This window comes from Enhydra lutris, unplaced genomic scaffold, assembly GCF_002288905.1.
Source record: "Enhydra lutris kenyoni isolate GAN:26980312 unplaced genomic scaffold, ASM228890v2 scaffoldscaffold10, whole genome shotgun sequence".
In the NCBI taxonomy this organism is placed as follows: domain Eukaryota; kingdom Metazoa; phylum Chordata; class Mammalia; order Carnivora; family Mustelidae; genus Enhydra; species Enhydra lutris.
The window spans coordinates 40,000,608-40,020,674 of record NW_019154094.1 but is presented as its reverse complement, the minus strand read 5'-3'; the positions used below and the strand labels follow the sequence as shown (position 1 = coordinate 40,020,674).

The window sequence follows — 20,067 nt, the reverse complement described above, 5'->3', positions numbered from 1 at the left end:
TGGTTGGCCGTCACCCCAGGACCGTTGCTGGCTGCCATTGCATTTCCGCGTTCACGGACTCTGAAGGATCTGCTTACTCTAACTGATCTTACTCCTGCGTAATCTTTTCTTTTTCTCCTGCTCTGCTGCCTGTTTATTTTTTGTTATCAGAGGAAGAAGAAATGCTCGAACCAGGAACCAGGTATTTACTAGAAAGGTCCGTTAGCCCCATTCAACTGGATGGAACCTGTCTTTAGTACTGACTTCTAGAGCATGGCCCACCTTGCCTATAGCCACAGGGTCCATTTTATCCTCTCCCTGACTGTTGTTAACTAAGGAGAGGCTTCACAGGTGGGGTGTGGAGGAGCCACAAAGGCATCGAAATTCGTGGGGTTTTTCTGTCTCTTACATGAACATATTACAAGTGCCTTGTTTCCTCACCTGAGGAGGTTAGTAATTTAATTTGGCCCCTTTTACAGAAAGTTTAAAAAAAGATTTTGTGCTCTTCAAGTGATTTGGAATAATAGAGCGATCAACCAATTATGGAATCCGAGAGAAAACTACCTGTTGCCCAGCTCTTTGTGGTTGTGGGCCTGTCTAGGAAGATGCAATTGAAAATATATTCATACCTCCTGCCCTGCGTAAGTTTAGAGCTGTGTCTTATTCAGTTTTTTTTTAATTTAATTTATTTATTTGACAGACAGAGATCACAAGTAGGCAGAAAGGCAGGCAGAGAGAGAGAGAGGAGGAAGCAGGCTCCCCGTGGAGCAGAGAGCCCGATGTGGGGCTCGATCCTAGGACCCTAGGATCATGACCTGAGCCGAAGGCAGAGGCTTTAACCCACTGAGCCAGCCAGGTGCCCCTTATTCAGCCTTTTTGACTAAGGTTGGCCACTCAGTGGTCAGTGGCTGACATTAGCTGTTTCTAGAACTTCTCCTTATAACACCTTTATTGTTGAACAAAGTATCCATCTGGATGTTTAGGATGTAACCTCAGGAGTAGACCTGGCCTTCCTTTCTCGAGCTCAAAAGGACCCTTGGGGGCCATCCTTGCTTCCCTTAGTGCGTTCTTCTTATTTCAAGCATCAGGTACCGCAGTGCTAGAAGGAGGTCTCGATCCTGCCTTTTTATCCTTGAGCACTGGGAGCATAGGGTTGAGTGGGACAACATGGAGGGGAAGGCAAAGCACTCTTCAAGAGCGAACTCCAGCCCTCTCCGAGCAGTGGGTTCCCTCCCCTTCCCAGATGTGCCTGCCAAGCCTTCTGAGCCCTGATTTCTTCCCAGCTAAGTAAGAAGACAGAGCATTTCTTTCCAATTATCATAGCTATGCCTTTTTCTGCACCTAACTGAAGACCTTCTGTTTTAACTGTTTGTGGAGACTTGAGGATTAGCAGCTCTTTGCTTATTTTCCAACTAATCCGATGGTACTAATATTCTGGCTTGAGTTCATAATCTGTGTTTGCAGTGTCTTTTTCCCTGTGGTGGCTGCCGAGCCCAGTACAACTCACGACTGTTTCTCTTCAGGACTCAGGACAAGCTATCCCGCTTGTAGTCGAAAGCTGCATTCGGTACATCAATTTATACGGTAAGCGCAGTCCCGGGGCGTGTTCTCCGCTCTCTCCAGAGCAGGCACTGGGCTGTCCTCACATGAAATGAGGTTTTAATCAGTCTCAGAGGATTTCCCATTACTGCCCTGCTTCCTAGAGAGAAAGTGCTTCTTGGCACAGGTGCTGTGCTGAGTGCCTTTTTGAGCCTTGTGTGTCTGGGGACTAAGGTGGTGGTGAGAAAACTGAGGAACTAGGAAAACCAAGGATCAGGAAGGGCATGGGTAGGAGAACTGTTTCAGTTCCTTCATGCCTCCCACCCCACCTCAGGAGTCTGTGTTTTGAGCACTGAAGGTAGCTAGACAGTGAATGGTCAGTTAACTGGCTCTAGTCAGTTCCAGAAAGGAAATAGAATGTCTGGGATGCGCTAACCATGGTGTCGCCAGCGCTGCCCTTGGGCTTCCATCTATTCATTCGTTCACTCCTCTAAAAATTGATTTTCAGAGTGTGTAGCAAGCACTGTTCTGACAATGGGTATATAGGCATGAATAAGACAGGTGAGGTGCTGGCCCTAAGTAGCTTACATTACCAATTAGAAGGGCAAGGGAAAAAGCAGATAAAGAAATAATATAATTTCAGGTAGTGATAATGCAAAGAAACTAATGAAAAGGGGATAGAGAATGGCTAAAGGGTGGCAGGGCTGTGTTTGGCTAAGGTGGTAAGTAGAAACATCTCTGAGGGGCTGATATTTGAGTAGAAGCAGCCAGCTGTGCCTGGCAGGTGTAAAGGTCTAATATGGGAAGGAAGACAAGTGTGACTGAATGGGAATATGTGGGGGGTGGTGGGATATAAGACATAAGATTGGTTAGGAAAGACATAAACATGTTTTTATTGAGCACATACTATATACAAACCAAACTTGGACTAAAGCCTGCCATTTAGAGGTAAACACTTTCCTAAATTTTAATGTGAAGGGTTGTTTTATATAGAAAAACTAAATGTGAGGGTGAAGATCACAGTCACCCCACGAATTCCCATTCAAGATGAGAGAGGCCCTTTAATTCCTTTAATTCTATAGGTTACTGTTCAGCCCTATAGATTCCGATCCTGCATTGTTACTTTATATCAGCTGTTGGGGTGTCCCCCTTGTTATGGCCTTGCAGAAGCACATAAGAAAAATATTCCTTTTCTTTGATAATTTAATGTCCCCTAAGCTCCTTGATCCCAGGCCAGCATGCACTCTAGACTCAAGCTTTTCCTGGAAGGAAGAAGATGTCTGAATAGGCAGAGGATGGGAATGGTCAAGTGAATGATATTGGTCATTCTTGTTCAGAATCTCTGTGGCTGTTACATTGAAATGGCATTTGTAAACTCAGGCCAAGCTCCTTGGTGCTAGTGTCCCTAGCGTACTTGATAGGCAAAGTGCACCTCGGCTAGATTGGAAGTTGTTATTCACTGGTCCTGTGTTGATATCAACCTCTTATGGCCTTTTCCTTCAAACCCCAACAAGAGATCACAGACACATGAAGCAGGATGGTGCAGAGTATTTTGGCCAGATGAAGTTAATTGCAAAGGCTACTTTTGGGCTTCTGTCAGGAGATCTTTACTGGGAAAGACCCTTGTGAAGAGTGCTGGGAGAAAGAGACAAGCAATGGGGAGAATCATGTGTGCCCAGCAGTCTGATGAGCTCAAGGCATCATGGCATTTTCTGTTTGTTTGTTTCTTTTAGGACTCCAACAACAAGGGATCTTCCGAGTTCCAGGATCTCAGGTTGAAGTCAATGACATAAAAAATTCCTTTGAGAGAGGTAGGTGCAGAGTCACCATCTCAAGCTTGTGTCTAGAGGAAGCCAGGACGGGTGTTGATGTGTGTCTCAGAGCCAGCAATGTGCTGGGGCTGGCTTGTATCGATATCTCTTTCCGGCTGCATTCGGTGCTTTCCCCTTGGTAGCTTGAAATCAGCCAAGGCAGGAGTATTTACACTGCAGAAGTTGGCAAATGCCAAAGATCTTTCGTCTTTTTCCGTCTAAAGAGTTGGCTGTGAAACATTTACCAGCACAACTCTCTCTAGCGACTGTACAGTAGTTGCTGGGAAAGAGGGAAAGCACGTGAAATTATAATGTGAATCAAAAAGGCTGCTGCTTTTTTAAGAAAAGTTGGAAGAATACAGATAATACTGAGTAACTTTTAGAATATCTTAATTTTTTTTTTAATGTAAAATCTTGGCAAAAAAAAAATGAGGACCCCAATCCGAACCCATTTTCCTGTAATATATCATGTCCCAATTTACAAAGCATGTCTTACCCTTCCTTCTACATAATCTTCCTAATAGTTTTGGAAGGTATTTGGTTTGTCCCTGTTGGCTGTGCTCTGAGCAGGCCTCTCCCCTAGTTCTAGCCCTGGAAGTCTCCCTACTTATTACCCAGCTTCCTCTGGAGAGGGTGCCTCCTGAGCAAACTCATCCCTTCACTGTTCCCCGCAGTTCTATCTGTGGCCTAGCTCTGGAGTGGAGGAAGCACTCTGTGAGCCCCAGGCAGTCAGTGCCATGGTCCCCAGCACAGACCTCTGTGGCCCTTGGCACTCTGGCTTTGAACCGGGTTCAGAGCGCAAGATTTGACTGGATGTGGTGCTTGATGGCCTCCTAATGTCCTGTGGAGCTTCTGTTTTAGAGCCTGCTCCAGGATCTTGCCGAAGGAGCAAGAGGAGCTGAGGGATCTTGGGAACTGAGAATCAGGAAGCCCCAGAATTCCCCTGCTGCAAGCTCCTCATGAGTTTATTGCCATCCCAACAAGCATGCATTCACTGGGCCCTTACACTGTGCCAGAGCAAAAGACAGTCATGACTAGTAGGGAGCCAGTTTAAGCAGACCATGGAGTAAGTACTAGGTGGTATGGGAACCCCTAGCCCAGCTTGTTTGGGGTGGGGAGGAGTAGTAAACCCAGAGAAGTCTTCTTGAATGGAAAAGGAAATGCCCAAGCTGAGGCTTAAGGAGTAAGAACCAAAAAACAGTAGGGAACGGTCATTCCAGGCTAAGGAAATAGCATATGCAAAGGCCCGGAAGCAAGAGGTATCTCCCATCAGCCTCCCTGATGGAAGTATTAGTCATTATTCTCTGAGCTTCTCTTGACAACACTGGACAGCCCAATCCAAAGTTTTGTTTCTTCATTTCTCCCAACTCCGTAGCACCCCTGCTGCCCTGTGTTCATTGTAAATGAACAGAACCAGGTCTAGAATCTTTGCTGGTTCCATCTTCTTGGTCTCATTGCATTACAGAATTCCTTAAATCTCATGGGTAAATTCACTGCACAGGGCCTCCAGCCTGGCAATTGCCCCTGCCTCGAATTTCCCTATTTCCTTAGGTTCTGTAAGTAACTTTCTGATACCAGGCAGCCCAGCACTAATCCTGCTCCAAGAGCACCGCTTTCTTTCCTTCTTGAATGTGATTTTCTGAGATCAGTGCCTTCTGTCGCTTGCTTGGGTGCCTGCTCCAAATAGGCCTTGGATCACCTTGGGCAGAGCCCCACTGGGCAGAGATCACCTGACCCAAGTCTCAGCAGCAAAAATGTTTTCTGCTTTTTCTTTGTCTCAAGTATGCAAATTGGCTCACCCCCTCCCTCTCTCCCTCATTCCAGAATGAATCTCATTTTTGCAGCAGCCATTTCTTTCTGCTCTACCTGAACCTGTGGTGAACTGTGGCTTATTCTAAAAACAAACAAAAACAAACAAACTGTTCCTGGTAGGTCTTTTTTAGAAAAATCCATTCCTGGCTTTTGTGGGCTCGCTACTGCCCAGATTTCCTTGTTACTTTTTCTGCTTCTTGAAGTTCACCAACCAAGTGCCCTGGGTTTGGCTCCTTACTCAGCTAACCCTCAGGGTCACCTCCCACCTCACCTGAAACTGGTAGCTTCCCACACCCCTGCTGCATTTCTCCATACTGGGCAACCAGGTGACCGAGGCTGGGGATGCTCAGTATTTCTCTCCTCACCCACTCTTCCATCCCACACACTCTAACTTGTGACTGAATTTTCTCTTTAAACCAGTGCATTGTGCATTTTTCCTTTCTTCCTTTTATTTGTTAAAATGTAAGTCCCTCAGTCCTTGCAGGGTGCCTACCCTGTGCCATTTGTTCAAGGAGATTTGGGTCTTTCTTTTCCTTGGCCCCCTTCCTTCTCTCTTGGGTGAAGTTCTTGCCTACACTTCTTGTATGAGGCTGTTGAAAGGAGCACAGATCTGTTTTCTTTAAGGTTCTGAAAAATTGCAACATGTAGGAAATTCATTCTTGACTTATTATTCCTAAACCCACTTTCTTTTTCTTCTGACATGAGCCAGCCAGGGTTTTAGTTGAGGCGGAAATGATAATGATATGATTTTTTTTTTGCTGTCAGTAAGCCTTAAGCTCATCATGCAAGTTTTGAGCTCTTTCTGCAGTCTGGCAAAACAAAGGCGAAACCCCACAAGAGGATAGGAAATCAGTAGCCCTGCCATGGAGAGAGCCATGCTTTGCTGTTGTCTCTCAGGCCAGTTTTCCTGGGAAATCTCTTTTATTTCTCCCCACAGACCTATCCACTGTCCCCTTTGTATGCAATGATGAGAGAGCTGCCAGGAGGCTTTCCTTATGTGGAGGGGTGACTGGAAGGGGAGTCAATGGTCTCTCACCTGTGCAGATCAGGATAGGGTTTGGATCTGAGGCTGAAGTCATGGCATGTGGGGTCTGATACATTCTTGCCCTGGCCCTTCAGAGATCTAAATCCTGTCCCAGGGAGAGGAGGGTAAAGGGGAGACACTGGGAGGAGCTGTCTTGTTGAGGAACCGAAGATGGGGCTTAGGAGAACCTGTGGCCACAGAACTAACTGTCCTTGTGTGAGAGGCCACCTGTGAGCTTCCTGCCGTGTACCCAGTCTGGTGGCAGGTTTCCTGAGAGCCTGTGAGCACACACTGTGTTCACACTTTGCACCGACAGCTCTGCTGTCAAGTCCCCCGAAGTGCCCGGTGACCTGGCTAAGAGGGTACTGCAGGCAGGGCTGCTGGGTAACAATTCCTCCTCCCCCAGGAAGGTAGCAGCCCAGTGTGAACACAGCTTTCTCTCAGACTTGCCTAGAGTTTTAGCTGTAGTTCTCCTGGAGAAAGCCACCATTCCCACAAACCGTCCTGCTCATCCTGAGGTCTGGAATTCTGGTTGTTTCTGGAACCAAAATTGACTTGCCCTGCAGAGAGCCAAAGTCCTGGGCTAGGCGGAGAGAATATTTGGAATATTTGGATGGTTCCTTTCATGGACTATGTGCCTTCAGGGAGGAAAAGCAAGAGCAAATGGTGTGTGTGTGTGTGTGTGTGTGTGTGCGCGCGCGTGTGTGTACACGCATGCATGTGCATGCATACATAGGTAGTATATATGTGTATATATAAAGTCCATATGTGGATCGTGCTTGGTGAGGGGAGCTAACATGCACTGTGGAGAAGAAAAATCCATGTGCTTTTGAATCATGAGAACCCAAAGGTCATATGGGCTAATAATAGAGAAATAGCTAATTGCAGTCCAAAGGTTTTGAACTTTTCCAGTCCTTCAGAGGGGCTTCAAGGGGTGCTAGAGGAACAGAGAGGGGGCTTGGGGGGGAGGTGTGGACCTCTCCTCCCAGCTCAACTAAGACAGCTTTGTTTTATGTATGGAGCATTCAGAGAAACTTTTTTTCTTGAAAAAGAAAAAGAAAAGGTTGGGATTCTACTCTAAAGGAAGGAAGGTAGGAGAGAGGCGTGGAAGCAGACAGACAGACACTGGTAAAAGGAAGAATATCTCCCAGGCATTATGAGCCCTGGGAGCTGCTGGTGTCTGTTTTTACAGTGAATGTGGCCAAGTCGTTTTGCTTGTTGGGCCTCAGTTTTCTCACTGGAGAGAACGGTGGTATTGGAACCACGCCTTCCTCAGCGCCAGGCGGTGCTCTTGGGAGGATTAAGGGAGATCATGTGTGTGAATGTGCTTCTCACTTGAGAAGTGCTATATCAGTATAGGCAGTGCTTTTTTATGTTTTCTCTCATCCTTCCTCACAAGGAATTCTCCTGTTCTCTGGGGGTATCTGAGAGGTTGGGCTATGGAACGTCGGTGTCTGGGCAGCCACATACCGTCATTCAGGCTGGGCATGGAGCGGGGGTGCTCAGCCAAAGAGGGCAGGTGGGAGCATGAGCTCTGGTTCATGCTCTGTAAGCCACAACACCTGGTTCAGGAAGCAAGTGGGGGGGTGGGGGGGTCTCTCTCATTTGCACTGACGCATGTTGGGGCTAGCAGAGGCCCTGGCAGTGACATGCATTCTTTTCCTACGGAGGTGGGGTAAAGAGATCCAAGTATGAATTTCCAGCTCTGCTCTTCACTGCTTGCCAGTCTTAGAACATTCTGTGGGCTGTTCTGGGAGAAGGAGGAAAAGACATCTGTCAGCACCTTCAGGGAGGGGGTGGATGGATTGCTCTGTGTCTCCTTTCACTTCCTCCACTGGAAACTCGGGGCGATTGAGCTGAACAGCCCAGGATTAAATTGAAAAGTGTTGTTCTCCTGAGATATCATTTTCCCTGTCCAATGGGGGGAAAAATAGAAAGATTGACAGCATTCTATGGTCAAGGCTGTGGGAAAAAACCATTCCCTGTGTTGCCAGTAGGAGTGTAGAATGGTGCAGCCCCAGTAGGACAGAATTTGGCTCTGTCGAATGAAATGTACCCTTTGACCCACAATCCCACTTCTAAGACTTGACCAGAGATGCACCTCCACAAATATAAAACACACAGGATTATTTGTTGTGGCAATATTTGTTAAGAGCTAAAGATTGGAAAGAAGTCACATGTCAATCCATAGACAGATTAATTCATAGATTAATTCAATCCATAGACTTAACCATGGTTAAGTCATAGTGGACCAGTGAAATAGAGTACTTTGTAACCATAAAAAAAAAAAAAAAGCATAAGGGAGATCTCTAAGAACTGATATGGAGGGATTTCTAGTATTTATTGTGAAGTAAAGAAGCAATATGTTGCAGTATTATATACTACTTACATTTTCTGTTAAAAAAATGGAGGGAAATAAAAAATTCTCATATATGTATTTGCTTATTGTGGGAGAAGAAAACACAGGGCAAACCAGAAGTTGATGAAAATGGTTAAATGTAAGGTGGGGAAGGGAAAGGAGAAGAGTAGGACTTGTCTGGATGTAATTTTTTATCTAGTTTTGACTTTTGGACAATGTAACTGCTTTATATTTTTAAAACTGCAAAATTTTTAAGAAAGGAGTTCTTAAAAAAAAAAAAAATCAGTCCCTAAAATTAAACAGAAATAGAAACAAGCTATGTATCAAATTGATCATCACAAAGAGAGTCACTTTTGAACATGTGCTCTGGTCATATATTTTTACAGCTTTATTGAGTTATATACCATAAAGCTCACCCATTTTTAAATTATACAGTTCAGTGGTTTCTAGTATGTGTACAATATACTAGAATTGTGCACATCACCATAATCCAATTTCAGAAATTTTTCATCATCCCCGAAAGAAACTTTGTACCCACTTTGTACCCATAAGGAGTAGTTACTCATGAGACTCCCTGAACCTCAGCCCCCCACCCTAGGTAACCACTCATGTTCTTTGTGTCTTCTGACCACACATATTTAGCAGGATATTTTCTGAGGACTAACCCCTTGCCCCCAAAACAAAAACAAAAGCCCTGCAAAGAAATCTTAAACTTTATGTAGTAGGTTTATTGTTAGTGGTGATATTGCTATTAACATTTCAAAACTATGTTATGTATATTGTAGAATAAGGCAGATACAGAAGTACATTATTAATGTGATTCAGAACCAAGATTTTTCACTAAGCAAAATGAAATACAAATATAAAATAAATGAAGATAAAGGAAATGTTGAATCTTAAATATGAATTGGAAGTAACTGTGTGGACTCATGAAAAAAATATATATGTATTCTCCCTCTATCCCCTGAAAGGTTTAGGAGCTCTTTATAGCACTCCTGTACCAGTGAGCACACCTGGAACTTAGATCTTGGTCTCTAAATGCCATTCCCTACAAAAAGCAAACAGTACCCCTTGGAGAAATGTTTGATTCCAGATCTGGGTCAGGGAAAGTATAAAATGATCCATGAGCATCTTTTATGCCAGAAAGCAAGGATATGCTCAGTGGAGGTCACCTATAAAGGACATTTGTCCCTGGCAAAATTGGGGATAATCTGAGCATCCCAAAGAATAGTGATGATAATGGATTATGACACATTAAATTAAAAATTATAAAAACAATCCCACAAAGATGTTATATAATAATAATAATAATAATAATTTAAAGAGAGCATGGGGAAGCCTCTTCTTTTATGGAAGAATGCTAGCTAACAAATGTAGAAGGAATAACAGAATTAGAAATTCATCATTTTGTAACCCCAGGATAATAATTGATTTAGGCTAAAATCATCACTGGAGGTTAAAAGCACTGGGTGAAACATGTTGAGCACAATGACTTACACATAGATCACTTGTTATTTTCAAAAACATTTTATATTTAACACCTACTATTGCAAAGGGGAAAATAGACTTTACAGTGCAGAGATCTGGAGGTCACCCCCTTTATCCATGGACCAAACTTCATAACACCAGCAGCAAGACAGGCTGACATTATGTGCCTCTGGATCCAGTGTGGTGTCCACAACATCACCCATGTACTATTCTTGCCAAAAATGTTTAACTTAAATCCAATCATGAGGAAACATTGGGACAAATCCAGAGTGGGAGGCATTCCAAAAGGCAAGTGGCCTGGACTCCTCAGAAGAGGCAACATTATAACAAACCAACAATAAAAAATGTTGGGGCCTCTTTTACATTCCAAAGACTAAGGAAACATAACAACCAAATGAATTATGTTGATTAGATCTTAGCCTTTGAAAAAATTCTATGAAAGACAGGACAATTGGGAATGTTTGAATGTGGGCTATATATGAGATGGTGTTTTGGAACTATTGTTAATTTTCTTAGGTGTAATGATGTTATGTGCCTATGTAGGAGAATATCCTTATTCTTAGGAGAAATGTGTTGAAGTATTTAGCAATGGCATTTTGTGATGTCTACAAAATACTCCCAAATCATTGAGTAATAATAAATGTGAGTAAAGAGAGAAAGCAAATATGGAAAGATGAGTGTAAGTTAATGAGCATGAGTGAAGGGTGATTTCAGTTTTTTATTTTTACGATATTTCCATCGAGTTGAACATTTTCAAAATCAGGTATAGGGAGAACTCTAAACTTGCTCTGTCAAGGGGGCTGCCCATCTATGTCTCCCCTAGTTCAGGCTACACCAGGCCATCCCCTCCCACCACCTGCACATTTCCTGCCTCCTCACCAAGCTGAATTATCATCTCCTCTCTCCTCTCAGGCGAAGACCCACTTGTGGATGATCAAAACGAACGAGATATCAATTCAGTCGCTGGTGTTTTAAAACTGTATTTCCGAGGACTGGAAAACCCACTCTTTCCTAAGGAAAGGTTTCAAGATTTGATATCTACTATTAGTAAGTATTTCATAGGTGGTATGGTAGAGGGATCAATTGTGTGACATACCTTTATTGAAGTTGTTCTATGGGCTCATTGCTGTGCTAGGCACATGGGAGGGATAGTATGAAAGGAGCAGTATGGCCCTTATTCTCATAGAACTTAAAAACTAGTTGTAGAGATAATAAGATGGTTTATAATGGAAAATGGCATGGTACCATTGGGTATGGATGTAGCTCAGAAGAGGCAGAGGGAAGCTTGGTTTTGCAGATCACAACTGAGAGAGTGATGTGAGCAGAGCCTTCCAAGAGGAGTGGACAGAGTATCCTGGGAAGACTTTGGGGACACACAGACTAAAGGGACCAGAGGAAGGTGTTCTAGCCAGTGAATGGTGCAAGAGGCTGGAAGGGTAAAATAGAGAAAGAGGGGAATGACCCTGTAAGGATTTTGGAACTTTTCCCCTTGGGTAATAGGGAGCCATAGAGGGTCTGGGAGTCAAGTCAGCAACATGACAGGCGAGTAAAATGGTGAAAATAAATTGACTGTGGGCTTCTTCTGATGTCACAAGCCATCGGAGTTCTCTTGGATGAAGGCAGAAGCCCAGTCTAGGGGGCTGAAATCAAGTTACCTTGACTGTACGATGCCCAAATCCAAGGCAACATTTTGGGAATTTTTAAAAATAAGCTTTCAATATTACAATATGAGAATCTTAGTATTTTAGAATAAACTGTGATTTACAGAAAATTGTCCCATGCCCAGTAGTAATCGGGATGCTTTTCACAATGTTCTGAGAGGGATTTGCAGCCAGGAAACGCTCCAGCGGGTTGGAGCTTCAAGCCTCTTGCCTGCCGTTATGAAAGACGCTACCTCTGCCCCGCTCTCCTCCACACTGCTTCCTGCTCATCTTTCCAGATCCACTTCAAGCTCCACATCACCCTCAGAAATTCCAGGCCACAAAGGTCCAACTGTATTTGAGCTCCGTGTCACGTGCTCAGCTAGTGTTTCCAGAAGTCCCATTAGTCTAGTTCCTGCGCATAGCCCTGAGGGGACAAGCCTGTTGGCCTCTGGTATAAGCTCATAACATTACATACCTTGGATCACATCTTGAATCACACTGTGGGGAAAAAAAAAATCTTTTCTCAGTTCTCTCCTAAACCCTGCGATTACATCCAGGAGAGAATTTCAGAGGTCAGTCTCCCTTCTAAATAAAGAGATGAGGCTTCAGTCTCAGAAACTTTGTGTAGAACAGTGCCTACCTAGAATTTAGTAACATTGTTTTGCTTTCATTTTATCTATTTTTATGTTACCTCCTAATCAGAGCAAGTGATCCTGGTTTCTCATTTACAGAATGAGGTAAAATTTCCTCTTTAAATAAATGTATTTAAGAAAGTGATGTATTGAAGTGGAAGGGTACTAGGGTACTGATGACTGAAGCTGAGGACAGGGAGTGGCCTGTATAAAGGGCAGTGGAATCAGTAAATATCCAAGGACCTTTAGCTCTGTGGGGAGGCTTGGGCAAGGCCCCTTGGTTTCAGACTTTGAAGGTAAGCTAGAGTCTGCTGGGTAGAGTAGAGAGATCACCAGTGTGTGCAAAGGCCCAGGGGCAGGAAGGCCTTTTGTGAGAGGGAGATCATGGTGAAGACAGCCTGGCACAAAGTTTGTCCGTGGGGGTGCTGTTGGCATTTAGGGTAACGCAGTGCCGTATTGTGTGTCCCATACATTCAGGACATTTGGCACCTTGACCCCTGGATCCCAGATGCCAATGGTTCCCTCTAGGTCATTGTGACAACCCCAAAGAATGCCCCATGAATTTGTAAGTGCCCAGAGATGCACTGCCACCTCATTTGAGAAGCATGACTCCGTATCATCTTCAGATAACTTGGGGAAGGGGCGGCAGCTAGGAGGTGAGGTAGGCTAGCTTGGCAGAAGCCCTGCTGTGAAAGGCCTGGGATATGGAGGAGAAACAGGAGAAGCTGTGTTTTAGAAGGAACATGCTGACAGAATGTGGAGGCTGGAGAGAGAGGCTATGTGAGAAAAACATGTTTTCTAAGAGAGAAACTGGCATAGGCTTGGGCATCAGCCCTGCAGGCACACATCAGAACTCTGGCAGCTCAGTGTTCGCACCAGCTTTCCCTCTCTATGAGGCAAAGCCCACAAAGCCCATCTTCTTACCAAGCCCAGCTTGCTGCTCCTGCCCGTAGCCCAAATGACAAAAATACCAGCGTCTCTCTGTCTAGGATGGGCCTGGAAACCAGGCTCAGAGACAAGCTCCTTGGCCAGTATAGAGCTGTAGAGTTGGTTGTTTACTCAAACTTATTTCCAGCCTACTCTGTGCCAGGCCTGTGGTGCGGCTGGTGTTCATCAAGAGGTTCAGGGAACATGGCCCGTGTCTGTGTTAGTCAGGACTCATAGATATCAGGTGACAGAAACTCAGTATATACTGGCTTCATCCATAAAAGGGAGTGAATTGACTCACATACTTGTTGTGAGTGGCCAGACGAGGGTCTTGAATCAATCCCTAGAACCAAGAGAACTGTCTTGGCCAGAACCGTGTGGACTGCTCTAGGAAATGTTGGCTGCCTGGCTCCCTGAGGATGAAAGACCCCCTGAAAAGCCCCTCTGTGTTACAGAACTGGAGAACCCAGCTGACAGGGTGCACCAGATCCAGCAAATCCTCATCACCCTTCCCCGAGTGGTCATCGTGGTCATGAGATACCTCTTTGCTTTCCTCAACCAGTGAGTTGCCTGGCCATTTGGGGGTGGTGGGGTGGCCCCTCTTTGCCTCAGCTCTGGCCTTCTTTGGGAGGGGATGTCCTGAGGCTTTTGCAGGTGCAGCTGTTCCTAAAACAGAACATGGAACCCTCCTGGAGTTGAGTAGAGCCCTCGAAAGAAAGAACCCACAGGGGGAAATATTTCCCTTTCCCAGGTGACTTGTGAGTACCTCCTTTCTTGTAGCCTCTCGCAGTATAGTGACGAGAACATGATGGATCCCTACAACCTGGCCATCTGCTTCGGGCCCACCCTCATGCACATCCCTGATGGGCAGGACCCTGTGTCCTGCCAGGCACACGTCAACGAAGTCATCAAAACCATCATCATCCATCATGAAGCCATCTTCCCCAGCCCCCGGGAGCTAGAGGGACCTGTGTATGAAAAATGCATGGCTGGAGGGGAAGAATATTGGTAAGATTCCATTCTTCTTAATATTGTTATTATCATCATCGCTATCGTTGTTGTTGCTGTTGAACAGGAACAGTAAGAAACCCCTCGATTTTCTTACTGCTTTATAGTTTGTGTTTCCATATGCATTTTATCATTTGAGCTTTGCCACAGCCTTATATGAGCCCAAACTCTCTTGGTTTATAAGGGACAGAAATACAAATCAAATTGGTTAAGCTAAATGGGAAGTTATTAGTTTACTTGACTTAACTAAAAAGTCAAGGATCGTGGCTTCAGGTATAGCTGGATCCAGGAGTTCAACTATTATCATCAGGACTTGGTCCTGCACTCTCCAACCCTTGGGTCTGTTTTCTTCTGTGTTGGCTTCATTCTCAGGTAGTCTCTCCCTTGGTGGCTTCAGGAAGGCATCTAGTAACTCCAGATTTAGAGCACATTTCTCTCAGCAACCCCAGTAGAAAAGGGGCTTCTTCTTCCCCAGTGCCCCAACACAAATCCAAGAATTATATCCCCTTCCTGAGCCTCGAGTTTGGTGAACAAATCACATTGGTTAGGAGATGTCAAGCTGTCATGGACCGGGTGAGTCACAAACCCATCTCAGGCAGCAGGGGAGTGGATAATAATCCCCACCACAACCTCTTGAGAAAGGAGTTCTTTTTTCCAGACACAGTGAGTTCACGTTTTTTGAGAGCTCCACACTAGGTCAGCAGTTGGTAGTTGGGCACCTCTGGGTACCTGTGCTACATGGGGTCTTGGGAGAAAAAATGTCAGAACCTAATCAAAATCAGGGCTGACTACTTTCCCCAGACTAAGACCTTAAAATGTGGTAAGATAGGAAGTGTTTTTAAATGTGGATTCAGAACACCAGAGACAAGCCAAGGGTTCCTATTTGTTCTTTATTCCCAATCCAGGACAACACACAGCTGTGCATTTAGGTATTCCCCATACTGCTTTCAGCTAGGTTCCTGTAGGGGGCTTGTCTTTTGATTATCACAGCGTTCCTGGACTCTTAAATCGCTTCAAAGAAGGGAGACATTCCAGACCCTTTGTTCCCCACATTGTCCCCCATAGAGATGTCGAGCTCTGCTGTATTATTTGAGGCACCAGGAGCACATCTGTCCTTGTTCTGTCACAGAGACATTAAACAGCCAGCAAGCATACTTTCTGGACAAAGAGAAGCTTTTCACACAGTGTTTGCAACCATTACCCATTCTCTTTTCTTCCTCCAGTATGATCATTAATTGTTCTGGGAAGGGTCCTCAAGATCTGTTGTACTTACCAAAGAACAATATCCAATAACCACACTTTTCTTAATGCCATTAGCTTCCCAGGAGAAAGGAAAACTATTAATTACATTGGAGGTATTTTCAAAGCCAAAAAGGGGGATTTGGCTGAGGATCACACTTTACTGGACAACATTCATTCATTTGACGAATGGACAGATGGTTGCTGAGTGTCTGTCCTAGGCCTGGCTCCAGGCAGGGGGTCAGGGATGTAACCTGAATGGGATTAATCCCTGATGCAGGGAGCTCTGAGGGAGGAGGAAACAGACAGTTCCAGAAGAGGGTCTCCCTGAACCAATGTAGCGAGGTCGGAAAGGGCTTTCTGGAGGAAATGATTTAACAGAGGCCTGTTTGATGAACTGGAGTCAGCCAGTCAAGGAGGGGGCAAAGAATGTTCTGGACTTGAAGCATTCAGTAAAATGGAAAGTGGTTCTGTGTGGCCAGAGTGTTGCAGATGCCGAGGAAATGGTGAGGGAGGAGGCTGCACAGGCCAGCAGGTTTTGAAAGTTCTCAAGCCATTGTGTAGCATCTGGACCTTATCCAGGAGGCAGTAGAGAATTTTTCATAATGAAATTCCTGTTTTCTCAACTGCCATTGCAAGTGTCACTTCCTCCAAGAAGCCTTCCCCGACCACCCTCCGCGGGTCCCCTCTGCTGTTGTCTCTGCTCATTTGCTCCTCCATAGCACGTTTCAACTTGCAGCAGATTATTTCCTGGCCCCTGAAGGCAGAGGCTGTCGACTCACCCATCGGTGTGTCCCTCCTACCTAGCATATAACGGGACTCCATCCTGGCTCAGTTAGAAAATGGACTATAGGAATAAACCCTGACCTTGAGAAGCTTATCATTTAGAGAGGGGGTCGTGGCTGGTGAAATTATCCCAGTGTATGAATTACAAATCTGATAGGCCTGGACTCACTCTGCCTCCTCCTGTGCCCATTATGGCTGCCAGCCTGCTGGTGCCATGTGGACTGGCCCGGGCTTTTGCACGCAGCACCCCGAGGCAGCCCTGAGAGCCCTGCTCCTTGGGAGCTTTGCTCCTCCTTGTTGGGTATGTCGTGTCCTCTGTAAAACGTGGAAGCAGGTTAGGTAAATGACCTACCGCACTTCCAGAGTTCCTTCATATTTTGGCCTGTGGTCCTTCTGAGGATAAATGCCAGGGTTTTACACTGATCTCTGGGTCTTCCGAAACACCTAGGAATTGGCAGCCTGGCAAATTCCAGGGCTAGGGGAAGCTGGGGGAGGTGATTCAGGACAGCTGCCCATTGCAGGCGCTGGCAGCGGTTTTCTATTAGGAGGGCCCATGAGAGGTCCAATGGGTAAGGATGGCAGGCCTGGGCCTGACCTGGGTCAAGTGCAGAGGTGGGCGGGGCTGGCACTTAAGCTGAGGACAGTGTGAGGGTGCAGAGCCCAATGTGTCCCCTTCCCATGTTTCCTTGCAGTGACAGTCCACACAGCGAGCCAGGGACTATCGATGAAGTCGACCACGACAATGGCACAGAGCCTCACACCAGTGATGAAGGTGAGTGAGGGAGAACCTGGGGCCAGTGAGCTTACCTGGAGCCTCTCACACTGACTCATGTCTGCCCAGCCTCTGTGCTGGCCACATAACCCCTCCAGCTTTGCAAGTCAGCACATTGCCCTCCAGAATAGAGGGGGGACCCAGAAAGATCTCGGAGACATGTGCGCTCCCGTTCGCCACACTCCTACCCATCTGTCTCCTCTTTCTGTGTCCTGCCTGGCCCAAGTGGAAATCCTAAGTGACAAGAGTTTGCTAAGTAGGAAGCATACTTCGGCCCCTGTTCCTTCCCCACCAGGGATCTGTTCTGTACCCAGCCTGTGCTAGGACTTGGGGCACTTTGATGAAAGACACATGAGTTGTGGAGGAGCTCCCAGTCTTGTTACCTGACACGTTAGGAGCGGCTCCCCATGATCCACAGAAATAATGCCCAACAAAGCTGTGTCCCCAGGGCATGGGTGCCCCAAAGATGAAACCAGGCAGGGATGACCCAGAGATGTGCTAGTGGGAGAGAGGGAAAGCAGGCCTGGGCTTTGAGGGACTCATTGGACCTTTCCATCCCTTCTAGACAAGGAGACTGGAGTTGGGTTCATCTCTAGGGAATGTGGACCACATAGACAAGCAATCTGGATAATATGAGCAACAAAACCATTAGAGAGAATAGGCATGGTACCCAGGGTCCAGGGTATTTTAAGGACCTGTAAAAATGTTTTAGTTTCTTTTAAAATAATGAGGAGAAAGGGAATATGATCCAACCTGTGTTATATTCATCTTTATATCAATTCAGTTGTAGTATATAATTTTTTAAACTTTTTTTTAATGGAGGAAGGGACCTATGAAAGTTATAACACCATCCTGTATAGACCAAGCATAGCCCTCCTTTCTCCCTGTGATAATTTTACTTTGAAAAAAAATCATTATGTAGAGGTTTTCTTATAAGCTTCTGTGTTTCCCTCTGGGACAGTCCCAGGCCCTGTTGGCCACCATTTTTGTTAGGAGAGCTGGTATATAGTACTCAGGTGTGGTTTCTGGGTGCCAGTGGAAAGAGCTGGTTCTAAGACCGATAGGTGGATTTGCACTTGCTAATGACAGATGCTCCAACCCAAACTGATTTAAGCATTAAAGGCCTCAGATATCATATACCTGAAAAATCCCAGGTTAGGCATAGCTTCAGGAATGGATGGATCCAGCTTAGTTGATTTTGTTAGGAACTGCCCTTCAAAACTCATCAAGCTTATTCTGCCCCAGGCCCTTTGCATCTGCAGTTCTCTCTATCCGGAATGCCTTTACCCCAGATCTCAGTATGGGTGGCTCCTTATCCTGCAGATGTCACTTCCGTAGTGAGACTCTCCTTGTCCCCAACCTCAAGAAAGCACCACCTCTGTCCCAGCACACTCTTTTTGATTTTCTTTATCTTACTCATCACCATCCTATTTATTATTTATTCATTTGCTCATTATCTTTGGTCACACCCCCACCACAACAGTATCATATCTTCAGTCAGAGTAGGGACTTCCTTGTTTATTTTGTCCACCCCTTTGTTTCTAATGCCTAGAATGGTACCTGGATCACAGTAGGTACTCAGTTAATAGTCACTAAATGAATGTTGAATCGAAAGGTCATGAGGACATGAACTAGGCCCCAAGGTCAGAGACGGTTTGCAGCAAATCCTGGAAGCCCTGGAAACTGGTGTGAGGCTCAGCTCTGAGGAGGAGGCACTGATCTGGGGTTTCTGAAGTTGCTAGGTGCTGCTTGGAGCCCCGCACCCAGATCTATTCTTGTATTCTTTTGGCAAGGACAATTGACTGAATGATATACTCTACCTAAAGAAAAAAAAGCATGGGGTCCAGGAAATAGGAGACCAACATGAGAGAGATGAAGGGAATTTCCAAGGTGATGATGCCAGTAGGTCCCAAGATGACAGCTTAAAGCAGGCTTAGAGATCACCCAAGTTTTTCAGGGAAGGAGGAGTGTGACAGATGAGAATCAGAATGGGGCATGGGGCTAACGTTCACTGGCCACTAGGGGTTTGCCACCCACAACGTGTCCTTGCCTCCCACAGGATCACTCTCCATAGGGGTGCACAGTCTAGTGGCTGTAACCTGGCCACCCAAGTCTTCCCTGTCCAGTTGGTGTCCAGTTGGTACCAGTCAGGTGGATAGCTGGAATCTGCAGATGCTTGGCATTTGTGAGCCCCATGCTTTCAAGGAAACAGTGAGAAATTAAACCATTTCCCAGCCCCAAGGCTCTCTTAATTTAGTGAGGAGACAATTCACGAATTCATAAAAAAATCAAAAGCGGTAATATTAAGTCATACAGAAACACTGGTTGAATTGCCATGTGAACAGTACAGACTCTAAGGGTCTGAGCCAGGAGAGGAAGGGATCACTGTGAGCCCAGAAGAGCCAGAAAGTCTTCAAGAAAGATGAATAACTACGGTTTGGAGGAATAACCAGGGTTTTGAAACCAGTATCAGTAGAATTTTTTTCAATCATTTTTATTGACATGTAAATTACATATAATAAAATCTACTCATTTTGCATAGAAGTCAGTTTTGACAAATATATACACTCAGATCAGGATATAGAATATTTCCATCACCCCAAAAGCTCCTCTGTATCCCTCTGCAGTTAATTCTCCCTACTCTACCCCAAGCAACCACTCATCTGACTTTTATCAGCAAAGATGAGTTTTGTGACTTCTAGCTTCTGGGGAATTTCTGGGAGTGATGGAAGTCTGTATCCTGATTTGGGTGCTGGTTGGACATGGGTATATATGTTTGTCAAAACTCATGGACTGGGGGTAAGAGAGGGGAGGAGTGAGTTGCAATGAGCTTTCTGTTCATTTTCCCTGACATCCCTCTCCATTTTGCCCATCCTGACATTTCCACATTGGGCCAGGTGAGTGGGGCTGCAGGGAGTAGAGCAGTGAAGGGGGCACTAAAGTAACAAGAATGGAAGGAAAGGGAAGAGCCAGAAAGTCCTAGAGAGGAGCTCAGATGGGGACGGGGCAGCTCCCACAACTAGCATTGAAGAGGAGGATTGCTTTTAT

At 45.5% G+C, this 20,067-nt stretch overlaps 1 protein-coding gene across 4 annotated transcripts in view; it reads left to right on the top strand.

Annotated features, from left to right (window-relative positions):
• LOC111144113 (SLIT-ROBO Rho GTPase activating protein 3) overlaps positions 1-20,067 on the top strand; it is a 287,770-nt gene that overhangs the window by 217,978 nt on the left and 49,725 nt on the right. For 2 of the 4 annotated variants that reach the window (XM_022498256.1, XM_022498255.1), the window contains 7 exons: positions 151-181; positions 1,503-1,563; positions 3,252-3,329; positions 10,925-11,059; positions 13,670-13,775; positions 13,995-14,222; positions 16,940-17,019. In XM_022498256.1, coding sequence (XP_022353964.1) covers positions 151-181; positions 1,503-1,563; positions 3,252-3,329; positions 10,925-11,059; positions 13,670-13,775; positions 13,995-14,222; positions 16,940-17,019 — 719 coding nt within the window. Of the gene's footprint in view, positions 1-150; positions 197-1,502; positions 1,564-3,251; positions 3,330-10,924; positions 11,060-13,669; positions 13,776-13,994; positions 14,223-16,939; positions 17,020-20,067 lie in introns of all 4 variants that reach the window. The other 2 variants (XM_022498254.1, XM_022498253.1) reach the window with 2 other exon arrangements.